At 40.3% G+C, this 19,905-nt stretch overlaps 1 protein-coding gene across 11 annotated transcripts in view; it reads right to left on the bottom strand.

Moving 5' to 3' along the window:
* EBF1 (EBF transcription factor 1) overlaps nt 1–19,905 on the bottom strand; it is a gene marked incomplete at both ends in the record, with an annotated part of 393,806 nt that overhangs the window by 357,261 nt on the left and 16,640 nt on the right. For 10 of the 11 annotated variants that reach the window (XM_079701898.1, XM_079701899.1, XM_079701894.1 and 7 more), the window contains one exon: nt 12,186–12,254. The exons of the other annotated variant lie outside the window; for it this stretch is intronic. In XM_079701898.1, the coding sequence (XP_079558024.1) occupies nt 12,186–12,254 (69 nt within the window). The remainder of the gene's footprint in view (nt 1–12,185; nt 12,255–19,905) is intronic. 11 annotated transcript variants of the gene reach the window in all.

The raw sequence follows: 19,905 nt of genomic DNA, 5'->3' as shown, positions 1-19,905 counted from the left end.
AGTCAATGACAGTGTTTAAAATTAAACTATGACAAATCATCTGGAGTGGAGAAGAAGGAGGAGGGATCCCCGCCCTTCACGGAATCCGGTGGAAGCAGCTCTCTTTTCTCTCCATGCTGCAGCTCCAAGGGGAGGCTGAGATGCCATTGGTCAGGGCCACAGCCCCCAGTGTCCGGCTTGGACGCCGAAGAATCGAAACACAGCCAGAGAAACTCCTTGTCAATGATGGCATATCACGATGAGATTTTTTTTTTTAAGTTTCAATCTTAAATAAAATAGTCGGGGAGGAATCCATCTGGATTCTAGAACAAATAGTCATTCCGGCTGATCTGAAACATTGACATTATTTCAACATTAAGAGAAAACAAAAAAGATATCAGACCTTTGAAGAGCTTATTTTTTGTGTTTTGTTTTAATACTGTGCTGCTCTATAAGAACCCGTGCTCCGACAGCCTGATAGCCTGAATGACACTCCACTGAAGCTACGTTCCCCGAACGCCTACAGATTTCATGGGCTTGGGGAAAACTAAAATATGTGTAATCTATCTGTCTGCACTATTTGCCTTTAACAGGAAGAAGAGAGGGGCTCAGTGAGGACAATCCAGGGCCTCCCAATTAACCTGATTAGTTCAGCACATTGCTCTCATGAATGACACCTTATCTTGAAATTAAGGGAGAACTTCCTTCCTCAAGAATGCACAGGAGCCCCCAGAGCCACAAAGATGCAGCCTATCAAACAGTGAATGGCCTCTGCTTCTTTCCCCCTCTTCCCAGCTCACACACAGGTCAGGGAGACCAGCAGACACAGCGCCTGATTGGATTTTGTGTCCTAAGGACAGGAGGCAAGCTCCCATCTGCCCAGGTGGCCTTGGAGAAGGCTGGGGAAAGGGATGCCCTGTGGGCAACTTCAAGCCCCTTCTTTCAGAGTCAACCAGGCACATGATGGGATTGGGGTGGGGGACGGGGGAGATTCATTAACCCTTCAATCACCAGAGTAGCACATCAATATTATACCTGCTTGAAAGAAAAAACAGTGAACTCTTAAGTCTTCTAACGTTATATAAAACAAAGGCACTGCTGAAACATATGTAACTTAACACTGATTTCACATTGGATATAATAATGGGAGATTACCAAGTTGCTATACAAAATAAAGCTTTCCCCCCAAACTCTCTGAAATCTGCTTGCTTGCAAAGGATACTGTGTGTGTGTGTGTGTGTGTGTGTGTGTGCGTGTGGGTGTGTTAAATTCATATTATGGTATGTAACAGACATACTAGTTAACAGAATATATTCTTGAAAATGTGCTTTGTGCGAATGTCAACAGCAGGGTTTTTCACTTGTCTGCTCTGTGATTTACTTGATCAGTTAAACAGGCAATGAGAGGATTTGCATGGTAATCGTGTGAAGATTAACATTTTTAAGTGTAACAAATTTAATATTTTATCTTACATTTTCTGTTTCTCATCATTCTTTAATGGCAGTGCCTTTTCACTTTATTGTGTAGTTATAACAAGCCTGTCTTTAGGCAGAGAGATGAGACCACCAGATTCAACAACTCCATTTCTGGTTCCATTCTTTCATTTCACAAAAACATACTCTAAGCACCTGCTACACAGCAGTGAGGCAAATGTGCTCAGTGCTGGGGATACAGCAGCAACCAATACATGCAAACCACTGCCCGCTGGGGTTTACAGTCTACCTCCTAAAGAGTTTATCAGCCTCAGGAATACCAGAGGGAACTCAAATCAAAATTTCATAGCTGGAAAGCATCTTTGAGATCTTTTCATTCCAGCCCTTTTTAAAAAAAGATAACAGCCACCTTCTATTGAATGTGATTTATGTGCCAGGCATTGTGCTAAGTGCTCTCCATGCATTATCTACTTATTCCTCACCACAACCCTATAAAGTAGGAACTACTACTCCTATCCCGGTCTTACAGATGAAGAAACTGGCGCTTAAAGAAGTGAGGCGATCTGACCGCAGCCTGAAGTTAACACTGGCAGAGCTCAGATTTGATCCCAGGCAGTCTGACTCCACAGTCTGTGGTCTTAACCAATGTGTAGACTGCCTCAGAGGAGTGCAATAAAACCACGGGGTTTGCCCAAGTTCAATACCACTGAGTAAGAGCTAACAGGCAACTTTGAACCCAGGGATATTTTTCCTCTGCACCATGACCTCTATCTGAAATAACATTCTCCTATTAAAAAAATCAATATATTCATTTCTACACTTACTATACCAATTTTTTTTTCAACTCTGAGGCACTAAAAGCTCCATGAGGGCAGGAACCATGTGTGTCTTATTCACTGTTTTATCCCCAACCCTGAAGACAGTGCATGGCATATAGTAGACGCTAAATAAATATTTGTGGAAAGAAAAAAAAAATGAGTAACTCCTCACCAAGAGGACTGAGTCACCATGATAAACTTCAGTAAGGTAATTTTGCTTATTAGAAAGTACCATGGCAATCATCACATTAAGAATAACAATCCACATGAAATATATTATATTCAGATTGCAAGAGCTGCCTGATTTCAACCACCTAATATGTGCCGAACTCTGCTAGGTATTTTAACCCACACAATTCTTCAAAATTGAGATGATTTTCTCATTTCAAAGATGAAAAAAATTGAACCCCATGAGGCTCAGGTATTGGGAATTAATGGTGGAGGGATTTGATTTTCTGCCAATGGACTCCAAATTCTAGGCCTTTTCCATTACACTCTGCCTTTTCCCAGGTTTCTCTTTGGATTAGTGCCTGTTTTTCCCCTAGTGAAACACACAATGGTTTACTCATCAAATTAAATGAGGACACAAGAACTCAAATATTGCTCTAGCAATGAGTACAACAATTTATGTTATATTATTACTATTATTTTTAATCCCAGAAGTTAAGTGCAAGATCTACTAGGAAAACTGTTTAGGTAAAAAGGTTTAGATTAATGCATGGAAAGGATGAAATGTGGATACCAAGAAAAATAAATGAGGCTACATGAAATACTGAAAACAGTATTTTAGTTCAGCTGTGCAATTGAGAAGGAAAATGATCAGGCTGAGAGCTAGGACACCGATTTTCTAATCACTTACTTTGCCCCTAATAAAGTTCCTTCAGCTGTGTGCCCCAGTTTACATATATGTAAAATGGAGTTAATTTGTGCCCTAACATTTGTGTGAAGAGAATTCTCTGAAATACTACACCTTAAAGGTCACCAATAACTTTGCAAGTTCCATTCAGATGTAAGTTACTATTAAATTCACAATGGTCAGGCATTTTGTTTGTTTTGTTTTAAGGTGTTCATAGGCCAGGATTCAGATGCAACATTGTAATAGCTTCAAAGATAACTTAACCAACTTTCTTTGCTAAAGAACTTCTTAATAAATAGAAAAGAGACATCTCATTTTTCATCTTTGTTTTTGTCTTTGTAACAAGTGTGTGTGTGTGTGTGTGTGTGTGTGTGTGTACATGTGAGAGGAACCAAACCTGACACAGGTCCAGGGTTCTTCAAACTAACTTTTCCTTTTGTGAGGGGACTTCAACCAATAGTGCGTCCAAGACTATCAGAAATGATGCCTTAAGATACTACTAACAGATCAGAATACTAATGAACGGAAAGCACATTCAAAATAGGGGGAAGTTATTGTTCTATTGAGCAATGATAAATAAATTGCAAGTAGCATGATAGTCTGATCTTTAGACAGAAAAAAAAAAAGCTTTAGTCAAATCATGGTTGCTTTGGGAAGGTGGAGGGCAAACAACTTCTGACCATTGGCCAAGTTGTCTGCCTGCACCCTGCTGCCTCAGTCTCACCGCCAGCCTGTGTAGAAGGCACCATCCAGCGCAGGTAACACTTGGGGCACAGCAGGGAGCAAGGTCACACAAAAAAGCATCAGCTACCATCATGGAACAAGATATCCTGATCTTTCACTTTGATCATTTCCAATTCATTGATTAAAAAAGAAAAGAAAAGGGCTTCCCTGGTGGCACAGTGGTTAAGCATCCGCCTGCCAACGCAGGGGACACAGGGTCGAGCCCTGGTCCAGGAAGATCTCACATGCCATGGAGCAACTAAGCCCGTGCACCACAACTACTGAGCCTGCGTTCTAGAGCCCGCGAAACACAACTACTGAGCCTGCATGCCTAGAGCCCGTTCTCCACAACAAGAGAAGCCACCGCAATGAGAAGCCCACGCACTGCAACAAAGAGTAGCCCCCGCTCTCAGCAATTAGAGAAAACCCGCGTGCAGCAGCGAAGGCCCAATGCAGCCAAAAATTAAATAAGTGAATAAAAAATAAATAAATAAATAAAAAGAAAAGAAAAAGTTCCTTCAACCTGGAAATGCCATGTCATGAGTGTTCATACCCTACAGAAGGGCTCTTCTGACCTACTCACCCACTGCCCCACCAGATGTAGATAGTATCAATATTTGGTCAATCAAGCAGCAAATGAGCAAAAAAAAAACAGTTCTTGAGGGAATCTTGATATTGATTAAAGGGGCATTTTTTTAAACCACCATAACGTTGACATGAACCAAAATGTGAGAATCTTGCCAAAACACTATACGATACGTATAGTGACCATGTCCAGATTAAAAATGGACACGTGCAATGTGATTATTATTTTCTCTTTTTTCCCTCTCCTGGCATGGGAAGTGTTAAAGAAAACAATAAAAGGACAAGTTAAGTGTACAGGGTAGGATTTACTGGCATTTACTTTTAATCTATGGCCCTTCACTCTGTAGCTTATCGGGCCTCTGTCAGTCCTTTTTCCTCCTTTATATCTCATGAGGAGCGCCCCCCCCCCCCCCATGCTGCTACTGAGAGACAGAGCCCAAGTGTCTATAAGCTTTTTGTCAGGTAAAAAGAGAAGAAAAAGGAAAGGAACAAGAGGAAAAGCAAAGCTAAGAGGCATCTATTAGATGTCACTAGGCTTTTGTATTCATGTCAATGATTCAGGATTAGAGTATTTGAAATAATCTTATTGAGAGGAATCAAAAGGCCCACCGAGTGAGAGGCTGCTCTGTAGCATATGGCAAAGGCACGAACAATATCTTATTAAAGATGTGTTGGCTAACACTATTACTTTATATTATATTACAAAACTATTGTGCCTCCAACAGTTAGCAGGATGGTATAGTTACCGAGTGCCATTTTAGAGGTTATTGTGCGGGATCAAGCTATATAATTTGCCAGCTTGTCTAGTTACATCTTTCCAAGTAGGATTTGGAGGCAAGTCTGGACCTGGAACCAAGCACTTCACCTTCAAAAATGAAAATCCCCAAAGCACACTGAGGATCACTCTGTTCCCACTGAAAGTGGAATATACATTACATGGATGAAACACCAATGGCATTCTCTTCCCCAGAACCGGTTTCATTAAGTTTGCATCATTTACCATATGTGACTCTCTCTCCCCCCATGAAAACTATGCAGGGCTTTTTTTTTGGCTTGATTCCCCTCCTCATGAAAAATACACACACACACACACACACACACACACACTCTCAGCTTCACACATTAGCAGGGTTAAGGCAATTAAAATTCTATTACAATAAGTACTGTAACGTTAAAACCTTCATTTACCTCTGGACAAAAGCTCGTAACTGGAGAAAGAGTTTGCGAGGGAGATTTATCTCCATCTACACACACCTTTAAAGGCAGCAAGCAACCAAAGACAAACCTGTACTGTTCACCATATTTCACTGATTGCAATTGGAGTATTTAGGTCACTTTTATATTGTCCAGGATGGTATACGATTACACGGTTTGTAAAGGGAGGGATGAGATGGTGGGAGGAGAGAGAAGGAAAAATTAATGGTCTATTTCAGATAATACCTGATGCAAATTAAAAAGACCAAAATGCCACCTCTTTATATGCATGAGCCTCTAAAGAGAGTTTTTTAAAATCTGGTCAATTTTTATTAAAGAGTTTGGTCAGTTGCTTGCAGTTAGGAAAAACAAGTAAAATTTATCAATGGAGAGTTGCATTTGGGGAGGGATTTGGGTTTTTTTCCCCATTCTAAGCAATTTATTTTAGAAAAGTAAAAGCATATTTATCATAATGATATATTCTCATCACAAACTGTACAAAGTTGTTAGATGACACACAGAGGAGTTTGTAGTGCTTTTCTGTATTTTTCCAGAACTGTTACAAAAACAAAGTTATGATGACATGGGATTTAAAACCCATACCATGGGCTGACACCCAGGCCAGTTACACATATGCACTGCTGATTCTCTGAAGCTCCGTTAAATACATTTCTTGGAAGTTGCTGCCATTACTTCCTTTACAGGAAAACCACTGTTGTTCATTATATGGTGTCTGCAGTAGTATTATACCATGTAAAAGTACTTTGCATTATGATATATTGTCAGCATATTTGCAATCCATTTGAATGCATTCTGGTTGTGTATTTGGAAACAGCTGATAGCAAATGGAATATAGACTGCTATTAGCTGACTGTATTCGTTATTTTCTTTTTTTTTTTGTATTCATTATTTTCTTATCACGGTAGCAAACTGCACACAAGTGTACAGGCTCATCTCATATTCAGAACGGTATTATCTGATATGTGATAAAATTTAGAATGATAGTCTCTCACATAAGTCTCATCGCTAATAATCACATATGAATTCCCACTGAGAAAACAAATGTTTAAATACGGTAGGATTAATAAACAACCATAAATTCACGCTCAGTGTCAGCGCTGGCTTTTCACTTTTGGAAAAACACAAACCTCTCAAACCAACCAAGAGGCCAGCAATTATCCTGCCTGCGGCAATTTTAAAGGGTGAATTCCTCCTCCTTTTATTTTAATGGAGCATTCAAAGTTAGGAAATCAGGCAATATAAAAGGCATATCAGAAACCTGAGAAATGCATTGATACCTCTGGTTCCTTGAGCCCCAGACAGCTGTTTGTGCACCTTACAGAGTGATTATGTTTAGTGGTTGGTCCTTCTAAAAACTGATGAAGAGCAAAATAATGAGTTGAAAGGTCAATGAAATAAAGTCATGAAACTCTGACTAAAAGCCTCATCTGCAACTTTAATAAAAGTATGTTTATGTTCATGTTAGTTGAGGACTTTATTTTTTTACAGAAAATAAAGGAAAAATTTTTAGTGAATTTTTGGATTTAAGTTTGATTATAAAGGACAGGGAAATCATTTACTGTCGAGGGAACCTGATGCCCTCACCATTTTAGGATTGTAGATATAGGAATTAGAGTATAGCCCACCCTGTTCAATGTTTAAAAAAAAACTCAATTATATTCTAATTCTAAAGTTTTACTATTGTTTTCCTATTACACAAATGAATATATATGTTACATAAACACATCAGGATCGATTTAATCAAGAAATTAGCTTGGTGATAAGACAACACTGCGCTTTTCTGAAAAGTCCTATTACAGCATTTAAACCTCTTAGATGAAGAATGGATCTTAAATAAAATTGTTTCTCTGAACAACCCTGACAGGTAAAATCAACAGGTAAAATGGCCATTCCAATATTTTCACTCCTGAACATCCTATTTCAGACAACAATCATAAAGAAAACACATTTAGTGTCACCTAGGTGAAAGTGATCTAGTTGTGAAAGATCTTTAGAAAATCCTAGAAAAAAACAAATATACACTTCTTTTTTTCTTTTTAGGAGACCCTTGGGTAAGTGTGGCCTAAAGAGCTAATTCCGAACAGGTTAAATTCTTCATGTTACAAAACTCATGTATTTTTTGAAAATGTTGCCATGTCAGGGCTTACATCTCAAATGTAGATACAGAGATTCCTATAAATGGAAAAGAAAGACAAATCTGTTAAAGCTGCAATAAGCAAACCCAAAATCTTTAGAGGGATATTAGTTGGCAAGCTTTAAAAATCCATGTTTTTAATATTGGCCGTGAGGGACCTAAAACTCTCCAGTTACTCAGGCCACACTATATCCCGAAAGGACTATGTCTAAATTCACATAAGACAGGAGAAGATAATTCGAGGAGGAATTTCATCCTTTATTATTTCTATCTATTAAAAGAAAACAGTCCACTTGTCAATTCTCATGATCCACAGCACAAAGAAATGAAGAATTGGGCTCTTATTTTCTCCCTTTATTTAGTGATCCAACTATTTCATCAATCACACTGATCTTAAATTGAAAAAACAAACAAACAAACAAGTATTGAGCCATCCCCTATCCTGCCCTACTGGAAGTAAGTGACACAAATCTGGCCGGAAACTTTAGGGCTCTATGTGAAAGGAATCCTATAGCATACTTCGGAGAAAGAAATGTTTTTGTAAGACCATCTGTATTCATCCATGTCATTGCTCAAAGGAAAATAAAGAGTTTTGTGAAGCAAATCTAGAATGCACAGTAATCCTAACTAACTAGATAAGGAATAACAGTCTGCACACTTAATATATTCAGTTCAAGCATTTATAAATAAGTTTCCACATAGAAAATGGAAGTTTTTTTATGAATTCAGAAAAACTGGGTTCCCAATTCAGACTACCCTATGTGACTTTTGTCATTATCATCTTTTCTGATTCTTACAAAGTAAACCTAATTAAGAACCTCCCTCATTAGTCTTCCAGAAAAATTAGCCCAGCTTATGCTAATTACTCCTGCAAAATTTAATAAACTCGTTGAAATGGGAATAGCCTAATGAGGTTTTATTTATTGAACTAAGATAACTCCTAGGAAAAAGGTTAGGACACAAGGATATCCAATGTTTTAATAAAACTACAATTTATTCAATTTCTAAACATGAATTTTATTGCAAACCTTTTAAATTCAAATATGAGTTGCTATGTGAATATGTTAAATCAATCTCCACCTTAATCCAATAACTGCAAGTCATTTTTTGCTTTTTACTTTAACAATAATTACCACACATAGCCCTTTACCTCAACGATAATGAAATTTGCTGTTATTAGTTCCTGGTCATCAGGTATTAAACATAACACATTTGACTTTTCCCATGTCTACACAGCCCAGATATCTAGATCATTGGGCACAGCCTGTTTTTTTATAATTCTCAATCAAGCCATTTGGCATTAGGCAGAAATACAACCTGGCAGTCAACTCCAGATGCCCACTTTGTACCTTTACAGAAATTTTCCTCCAAACTCGTTTGAAGTGACTTGACAAATTGTCACAATCGTAAAAAGAGTTGGGGTCATATTTTTCTTACTTTGTCGCATGCTAATATAAAAGAAGAAAGTAGAAACACATTTTCTAAATCACAGTATATAACTGCTGATTTTATTAATTTCACTTTTTTGATAGAGTATGCTGACCTGATGTCCCCAAATCACCGGCAGCAAAAAATACAGCCAAAATTTAACACAGAAATAGCTTACCCTGTACCATTGCCGTATGACCAGAAAGCCTCTTCTATCAATCCTATAAATAGTTTTCCTGAATAACCACTGCTAAAAGTCTTTTGACTGATAAAAATAGCACTGTTCTTCCAAAATCCGAAGGACAAGCAAAGGGAACTAAAAATTATTGGTGCCCAAAAGGTGACTGCGTGTTAAACCTATGCTAAATCCTAACACAAGGATTGCCTGTACCCTTAGCTCTATAATTGCACATTGTATGAATCTTGTAAAAACAGTTACTATTGCTACTGAATGCAGGCCCCATAACCTATTTTTACAAAATAGGCAGGGATTCGCATCCATAAATCTGAAAGCAAATCAAACCCTAAGCACGTAACACAGATATTATGCAATCGGTAATATAGAATCAAATTGGAAAATATGAAATTCAAACACGGTTGTCATCATTTCTTTTTCCTTTGCAGCAATTTTATGGAATTGAAAAATCTTTTCTATTTTGCCCTTCCTTGTGTAAGTTCTTTTCCTGTTGTTATTCTCTTCGCTTGTTGTTAAAAATGGAAGTTTCACATATCAGCACAGACAGGACTGGAGCTTTTAAAACCTTTGGCAGACTGAAGGACAAATAAATTCTGAAAACTCAGATGCAAATAAAAATAGCTAAGTGGGGTTGTGCATATCAGCTGGCATCACTGCTTGAAAAGACGGTTCATGGGAGACAGTGGCAACAGCCAGCAAATAAACATATGTTGGGACTCATGCAGATACCCTGGGTTTCAGCCATTTTTCAAGTACCCCTCTCTTAAGAGACCAAGATTGGCTAACACCGTTTTCTACTTTGTCAAACCAAAAAAGAAAAAATGAAAAGGATAAATGTCATGAGTAATATCTCTAAAGCCACCGACAGTATAAAGTGCATACTTATTTTGCCTAAATTGTTTGAACTACCCCAGCCAAGAAAAGGTTTTAAGTACCCTACTGGGACAGATGCAAGGCGGCAACAATAGAAGCCACACTAATGCAATCCAGGTAACACAATCCTGTTTCAAAAACACGGGCCGGGCTAATTACAGCGCTGCTGAGTCAAGTTTCTTATGCCATCGCAACCCACAGAAACAGGTCAAAATCAAATGTTATTCAAACCACAGTCATATCAACCTTCTATATCAGAGTCACGGCTTAAAACCAAACGAAGAACTTAAAAGCTTAACCCATTCAAAAGCAAAAAAAAAGTGTTTTCATTGCGGGTGGCAAAGTAAGGTTCTTGTCATCATCTGAACCAAAAGAAACTGTGTGGCAGAACCGAATGTTGATAGTTTCAAAGTTTGGGGGAATATTTGGGCTGGTCCTTTGATCAGAACACTTTCTTTTTGAGAGAAGAGTAAAATCTGCTTAAAATAACAAATGGCATTTTGAAGAGAGGTATTTAAGTGAAACAAACAACATAAAGGTTATATTTATTTTTTATCTTATTCATTTGAAGATTTATCTGCCATTGCAGAAAAAAGAAATTACATAATGGCATGTCTGCTTTTGTAGATAAACATGATATGCTAATTCTATAGGCAGCACACAACTTCATTACACACTAAACCGTTGATGTTTTTAACTTTGAGTCAAAGATATTAATCCTCACTTATCAAGCAAAGATATATGTCTTCGGTGAGTATTAGTGAAAGATATTTAGTTAAAATATCTGATTGAAATGTAAGTTTTAGAAAGCTACTTGGCAATCAAAATTGGGTTTAAGCCTGAAGAATCACGTAAGTCAAAATCAACAACCGATGTTTTGTCACAAATTACAGTAAAGCAAACACTTTTTCAGTCAACTGAAAAATAACAGAGCAAGCCTCCAAAAAGTAAAGAATTGGAAAGACAGATGGGTGGGCGGGGCAGGGGGGAGGTGTCAAAAATCATTATTACCAAACCCCAAAAGGGACTTTTGTTCAGCTGTTGATTTCCTCAATGAGGGATCAGTCAGTCTTACCTGCAAGACTCTTCCAGCTAACGGAGGGTGCTAGCTCTTGTCCTAGCTGACAACCGACAGTATCTATAAACCTTCCAGGCCATTTAACTCCCAATGAGCAATGCTATGTAACAAATGGTTTATCATACATGTTTCCATACAATGAATTTCAATAATTAAAATGTAAAACGAATATTTGGAATGCAACTTTGCATAATCTGTGCACACACTGACTCAAAATTGCGCCGAGCAACTAAAACAGATTTATTGTTCTACAGTGATTTTCTTGGTCATGTCAGATTAGTAATATGGATCTGTTTAAAAACACAATAATTAAGACAAGCAGGATAAATTAATCAACTACAAGGCAGCATGAGCTACAATCAAACACGGGAAATTACTGTAGAAAATCTTGGTTCACAGATCTCTTTAAAACTGCTTTTATGCATAAATAAAACCTTAAAATGTAGATGGATTGCATCCAACAGAACTACTGTAGCTAAAAGTGATAATGATTCAAACATTTTTCAAATAAAAGTTAAATATTTATAAGTACCCAACCACATTTCATAAATCACAAACTATTATTATTTTATTTCTGAAGCTTCCTGGCACAGTGCGAGGATTGAGCCACAGAAAGTCAAGAAAGAAGAAAATATGCCTTTAGGAGCGTGAATCAGACACAAAACTGGAGCAATCCAAGAAAACAGGCCTCCAAAGAACATCCCATATGGCTTTCCCAGGAATCGCAATAGCTCGGCGCAGCTGAAGTCATGACCAACAGGCAAATTTCGGCCACATGCTTTCCTAACCCTCACCCACGAGCCACGCAAGGCAGGTGTTTCATTATAATGAGGAAAAAGAACCGAGAGAAAGTAGAGCGGTCCCTACCTGTCAATTATCACTGGATCTGAGGGAGTCTCATTTCGGTTGCCACAGCTTTTCTTGTCACAACAGCGGCTATGGAGCAAAAGCAAGAGGATTTAGTACAACCATTACCATGTAAAATCATCATTTAGGCAGACAGAAGGTTCAAATTGCTGGGTTGCAAATGCTAGAATTACCACAAAGCCATACCTGGCAATCAACGGATCCCTGAGACAGAACGTTCTATTTGGGTCACCTATGGGTTAATGGCCAGGCTTAACCTCTCCCTGCACAAAGGAGGGAGGGAGAGGGACTCCCATGGAGCGAGGACTGACAGCCCTAAGATGGGGTCTTCCCATCACTGCCCGCAGGATTGGAAGAGTTCACTGTGAAATGCATTATTATTACATCTACCCAATGAGAATATTCAGGGTTGTGGGTGGCTTAAACACTCTTCCCTCAAGATCACTAATTGTGTGGAACGCGTCAATAATGAGGTATGAGTGATTTCTCCCCCTCCAGTCATTTTGTATTAAATGGATTCCTTTTTCTTCTCCTTCCTCTTTTATGGGAGACGTTTCCTTCAACCACAACCTTCCCCAAATCCTAAAACTATAACTGTTTGCTTTTGAACCATGTTCAGAATGTAAGAATAAAAGTACAACACAATAATTAAGACAGAGGCAAGATAAAAGAAAATAGAGATCCACACATCCTCTGGCTTTTGTGCCCTGCTCTGGTCACTGTGCAAGTTTCCTGGAAGCATTTGGGACAGTTGCTCCAAAGCCTGGCAAAAGCCTGACAATGGACGCTCTTTATTAGGTCAGAGAAAAGACAGACGTGGGCAAGAAAAGCACCTACTATCAAAATCCCACCCCACGTGTGACCTTAAAGTTGACAGTTTTTTCTTAAACTGAGATGCTTCTAAAAAGTGAAAAATTAGGGTTTTTGAAAACTACCGATGGTCAATGGAAAACTATCCATCTGAGACTTGTTTGCAAATAAGAAATGTGTCCACTGGCCAGTCTATACCCAAGGGCACACTATCAAAGCACGTATTTGATCAGTCAAGGAGGTGAGGGAGTTATCCAAGCATTATACATTGCCTTGCACCACAAATAAAATATGCACTTTTCTCCCTCTCGCTTACACAAGCACGCACGCACACATACAAACATACACAGAGACTCATTCGACTTAGTGAATCATAGAGCCTAAATTTAGAGAGCTGCTAGAGAGAAACAAACACTGAATTTCATTTTCAGAACCCAGAAATATACGCCTGCACAGGGAGTCTTTCAGCAAAGTTAGGAAGTCTCTCTTCTGGCTGTAACTATATCTCTGAAAAGAGAATCAGCTTCCATATTTGGTGCTCATTCTATTTGCTTCTCGTATCTTCAGAAAACAACAGCAAGAATTGTATCTCCTTTGTCAAAGGCCCAGCTAAAAACCATGCCACTCCCTTAAGAGCCTTTCCTTTTCTGATTCAGAGGAAACTATTTCCTCCAGGCCTGAGTTCTGCTATCCTAGTACTTTGGGGATAGAAAGCCCAAAGGATCCCAATACCTAAGATGAAGAAACAAGGGAATGAGAAGTACAGTCTTTGAAATGCACACACAAAAAAATAATAATAATAATTTACAAACTAAACTCCATTCTCCCTGGACGCTACTCCCCCGCACCTACATCTCAAGGGCTTTGCCGGAAGAGCACAGTGGTTAAGCACACCGACTCTGGAATCCGAGCGGCTTGTGGCAGCTGGAGCAAGGTCTTCCACCTCCTGGAGTCTTAGTTTCCTCATGTGTAAAATGGGGCGATAGTGGTACCCACCTCTAAGTGTGAGGGCTCAGGTCTCCAAAAGCAGCCCATGGACAGAGCCCAGGTCTTTACCCAGGGACAAAAGCAAGGAATGGGAAGGCCTATTTCTCCTTTCTATTTTCCATTTGTTCATTTCTTTTTCAAAACAGCGACTGGGCAAATCCCCATTGGTCAAACCCTCACCATTGTCCTGCCTGGACTGAATGCCTTCCAGGGACTCTTCCAACTCACCTGATGATAATTTCAGACTAGACTCTACATCTCAAGACAATCTGATTCTCTCCCTCCTCAGTGCCATCACCCTCATCCAAGTCACTTTCACTTTCTCACTTTAACTCCTGCAGTGGCCTCCCACCTGGTCTCTCTGTCTCTACTCTTCACCCCCCATGACAGCCAGAGTGATCTTTTCAAAATATCAATTGGACTGTGTCACTTCACCGCTCAAGACCTTTCAATGGCTTCCCATCACACTGAGAATACATCTATGGCCAGACCACCTCCCAGTCTCCTGTCACTCTCCTCCAACTTGCCAAGCTGCAGCCTCACTGGCCAATTTCAATCTCTCTAATGGGCCACGCTCAGTCTGACCTCAGGCCCAGGTCCGGGCAGGCCTCCAGGCCTGGACTGCTCCTCATCCAAGCCCTGCCTAGTTAGCCAGCCTCTACCCCCTCTTTGGGCCTCAGCCTCTAGGCTCCTTCCTTCCTCAGAGAAGCTGGCCCTGACACTTGATAGGTTCCTCTGGTTTTTCCTTTCAGGGCATGAAACACAAAGCAAATTATATACCTACATATATATTTGCATATTTTTTTTTGTCACTGTCTCCTCCCACCCCCTCCCCTACTAACTCATATGCTTCATAAAGGAACACACTGTCAATTTTATTTACCTAATGAGTAGCGTAAGGCCTGGGACAGAATAGAGAAGCTCAAATATTGGTTGATGGATTGGACGGCTTCATGAATGAATGTAATGTACTGGGGAAAATACAATCCAAGAAAATAGGAAGGTAGCAGACAGAGGAAGCCAAGCTGACCCTCTGAGCAGACACTGCTGAGGAAAGGAACGTTCACCTCCACCCCACCCCATACACCAGACCACCTCCCCAAGCAAGAGCCACACTAGGCCTGAGATATGCCCTGTGCCTTAAGCATTGTCTTCATCCCCTTAAAATAAAAATGCCCTGGAGTGCAGCCAGCTGAATCGAAGCACAGCCTAAGTGAGAACCACCCCTCTCTGCCGTGCCCCAAGGGACCCAGGGAAAAAAGCAGATGCGAAGAACAGAAGTGTATAAGGACTAATAGAATAGGAATAAAATAGGAATAATGAAGAAAGGAAAACAAACTAAAGGGCTGGAGGTCATTTATCATTTATAAAACCTTATACAAAGTAGGAAAAATAGCCCAACAGGTTTCCTGCCTCTCAAGTCATGTCACTGCATCACGTAGTCAACACCCCCAAAACGGGATCCTTGGGCTCTGCTCTGCGTCTGGGGTGGCAACAAAACAGTGTCTACAGTTTAAGCCCACTTTTAAAATATATTCATATACACATATACATATATGTGTGTGTACATATATACATGTAAATATAGAACTGTGTGCAGCATTAAAAAGAACGAAGGTGGGTTTGTACACACCATAATGGAAAGAAGTTTGTACACACCATCTACATCATATTATGTACACACCATCTACATCATATTATGACCTGAGAAAGTCAAGCTGCAGAATAGTATGTACGGTATGGTCCTACTTCTAGGAGAAAAAAAGGAAAGACTGAGAGAGAGGGAGGGAGTGAGGCGAAGAGACAAATAGTCTCACAAGCCAGTTCACACCCTCACTTCACTCAAATTTCTGCACAAAGTGACAGCCTGCAGAAGCCCTTCCCTGACTACCCCCAGAGTTCTCTAGCCCCGCATCCTGCTTCACTTTTCTTCCTAGCACTCATCACATTATATTTTATATTTGTCTTCTTATTTATTGTCTGTCTTTGAGTACAAGGGTCTTAGACTGTTCTGTTCATCCCTGAGTCCCCAGCAACTAGAACAGAGTGCAGCGCACAGTAGGCCCTCTGGAAGTATTTTTTGAATGAATGAATAGAAACTTCAAGGAAATAGTCTATAAGGAGTGGGATAAGTGGGGAACTATAGAGGATATATATTTTATTTCTGTACTCCTGCAGTCTTCTGCTTTGTATTGCAATATTATTTTCCTATTAAAAGACTAAAAATCAACTGCAAATTGGGGAAGGAAGGTCTTCCTTTAGGCTGAGCTGGCATCTAACCCCCTGAAGCTCCCTAGTTCTAACCCAGAGCCAAGCAGAGCAAGGACCTGTCTTCCTTCCCTGTGGTGGTCTTTCTTGCCTTCTCTTTCCTCCCTTCTCCAAGCTGAACTGCTCCCTATGTCCCTCTACTGAACTCAGAAGGACTGAGAAAGGTGGGTACCAACCACCACCATACACAAGGCAGGCATTAAGCAAGAAGGACAGAATGAAGGGAGAACAGATTCACTTGTGTTTAAGGCAGGAGAGGTCTCGGGCTGAAACAATACAGTACATGGAACAACAGATGCAAACGCACTTCAAGGGAAAAGTTACCAGGTTAACAGAAGAAATCACAGTGCTAACCATGTCCTCATTACTGTGTGACTGATGGATCTTCATCCCTTCAAATGCTGTTCTTTAGACTCCTACTGTGTTTGTCAGGCACTGCACCAGGCACAGACCTGGCATTTGCTTCCTAAAGCAGGAATCTGTCAGGGGGCTTGGAGTTTCCTCATTTGCTTTGTCACAGAGCAGGATTCCCACTACTTCACATTCCTTCACAACCTGCAACCCAAGTGGCAGGAGAGCAACGTGGCCCATCACTGGAGTGGGGACCCAGCACCTGGTGTCCTACGTACACTGTGGACTCAAAACAGCAGCCCTTTCCCCAGCAAGATTGTGCATCCCTCGGACAAGCTAGTCCAGGGAAAAGCAAGCTTGTGAGTTTCTTCCTTAGCTGCATGACACAGGTGGCATATCTCTAGTGCACTGACACATGGCTTCATAAATCACGGCAAGAAACATAAACTTGTTTCCTGGTCATGAGGCCTGCAGATCCTCATCTTAGGGACATGGAACTCCTTCCCATAAGTAGAGGCTCTCACAAGTGGAGGAAAGCATCAGCTCCATCTCTAAGCTTTACAACAAAAAGCAAGATTACCTTACCCACTGAGCCAAAGTGGCTAGAGAATGAGATATATGAGTTATCTGAAGAGTCTGATTAATAGTAATAAGCTCATTCTTTCCCTCAGTTAACCAACTTAAGTTTTTCCATTCTTTAGAAAAAGACACACTCCTTCTTTTCTCGAGTTGGTTTCTTCACTGTCTAGCTGTCCCCTTGCCAGAGGTGCCGTAACCCCTGCCACCTGAACCCCATAAAAGCTGGCTTCTGAGCCTCAGCGCCAACTTGAATGTCCTCTCTTGAAGTTCACCAGTGACTTTCTGGTGCTTTTCTCAGTACTCAATTTATCTGGATCTCCCTACACTTATTACATGGATGGCTCCCTGTCTTTGAAACATCCTCCTTTTATTTCTATGCTCTGTATGCTCAAGGTTCTTTTTCCTAATTCTCGAACACACTAAATGAGATTGTTGCCCAAGAATGTATCCATGGCCTCTTCTCTTTCTATTCACCCATCCTTGTCAATCCCATGTAAGCCCATAGCTTTACTTTGCACCTTTGAGAAAAGACCTCAGAAGTTGGTTATCCTTCGCCCTGACTCTCTGCCCAGCTCCAGGCCAAAGGCCCACCATCTGTAGACCTCTCCCCAGAGAAATCCTGCCTGGACTGCCAACAAATGGACCAAAACGCTCCTTCTTGCACCCTCTAAAATCCGAGTCCTGTCTCACCTTCCTCCCAATCCCTGCAGCTAAAACCCACCTTTCTCTGAACAGCTGTGGTCCTTGGCCTCACCTCTTATCCCTGTCTACCCTTTCTACAGTGCTGTCTAGTTATCTGTTTTATGGGTCTCATTCTCCCAGGCTAACCTGTCAGCTCTCCTACTATAGGGGCCAGTCCTCTTTGGCTCTTCATTCCACTGTGCTTTGCACATAGTACGTGCTAAAAGAATGAATGAAAATATCCTTAACAGCACACTTAGAATGAACAAAGCATGTTAACGTTTCAGTAGACACTCCCCTTCCTTTCAATGTTCTCTTACCATCTTTCCCTTTGAGCAACTCTGTGCCAGGTACTTAACTAGGCATTACAGACGTTGCTACTACTGCTCCCACTACTTCCATTGCTTCTATTAATATCAATACTGATACTACTGCTGCTACTATTAATAATGACAGTAGACATTTGGCACTTACTATGTGTCAGGTACCATGATAAGCATTTATCGGGAGTACAGCATTTAGTCTTAACAACCACCCTATGAGAGAAGTAATAGTTTCTCCCCATTTCACACATGGGCAACTAAAGGAGAGAGGAAAACTGGGTAACGTCTTTGTCTTCAAGGAGCTCTTAGTCCAGCAAAGAAAGACAGGCCTTGGACACACAATTACAATGTGCTGCATGCTATGAAGGAAAAGCGCAGGATATCACACGAATGCATAATAAGGGGACATCGCTCAGGCCAATGACCAGGGATGCTTAAGTGGGAATCTGAAGGAAAAAAATGAGAATAAACTAGCCAAAGAGGAAGGAAGAACAAGCCATATCAAGGGACCAGGCTAGCCCTGGGAGCTCATGGTCCACAAGATGTGAGGCACTGACAGTGGGGAAAAAAATGCCTTCCTAAATACAGCACCCATCCCCTGCAATTGTCCTGTTCACTGGAAAGGGAGAAAATCTGCTTTGCCCTGCCTGGGGGGCTGGGAACTGGACTCACCTACCAAGCAGAGTTCCTATTTTCCATTCACATTTTAAACACAGGATGTGGAGATGCATTTATAATCAAATGCTTTGTGGAATGAATCCTGCTTTTAAAAATCCTTCATGGCGCCATACTTTTTAAGAGCTTAATCACCAAGTATTAGCAAAATGTAATAATGATGATTGGTATAATAAATTCCAGTTTACCAAAACTGCAGAACCTCTCCCAGCATTCCATGGAAAGAGTTTTATGCCATCAAGTCAAAGGGGTTTTTTTCTCAAAGAGAGACAATAATAACAATCCCATGGCAGTAAGTCCTTTAGACAGCTCATGCAATAGCGTTACCCTCTCAACAGAACAAAACTGATTTTTAAAAAATTTGTAACCACCTAATACACAATTCCCTGGTGTTTATTTTTTTCTTTTTCTTTTTTCTTTGATGACAACAAAACAGAATCATCCCAAGCCCTCCTTTCCTGTCGATCTAAATTCTGTGTGTCTCCTTCACCCATAGCTCCAACATACTATAAATATACCTCTTTTGTGACATAAATGCAAAGTTTTATTGTGCCGTTAGCCTTGATAGAAAGCACTGCAGAAAGTTGTTTAGAAATTAAATATCTAAAACAACCTATTTTAAAATCCAGGGCCCTCACTATTTCATGTCTGCAGTGAAGAAATTTCATCTTGGGGAGAGCAAGCTGTCTTTCACACCATATGGTTAATGGTGGTGCATAGCAATTAGCCAGGCTGATTAATGGTGAACAGACTCTAATTTTATGCTTATAATTGAGCCTGCATTTGCACCCCTGGTGCAAATTCAGCACATCCCAACTTCCACTTACAACCGGCAAGAAATCAAGAGAAATAGGATGGTGTGGAAAGTGAGAATTTTTTTCCTAAAGCCCCCTAAAGAGCATCAGATTTGCAATTTAAAAGACTGTTAGCCACACAATAGATGACAGGCTTGTGTAATAGGGTCATGGCGGCCTGGTAAACAAACAGTACCCCTTACACATCTATAGGCAGCCAGGAAAACCAGCATCTGTAACATTAGCAGGATG

This window comes from Hyperoodon ampullatus (genome assembly GCF_949752795.1).
Source record: "Hyperoodon ampullatus genome assembly, chromosome: 4".
In the NCBI taxonomy this organism is placed as follows: domain Eukaryota; kingdom Metazoa; phylum Chordata; class Mammalia; order Artiodactyla; family Ziphiidae; genus Hyperoodon; species Hyperoodon ampullatus.
This window is presented reverse-complemented; position numbering and strand designations above follow the sequence as displayed.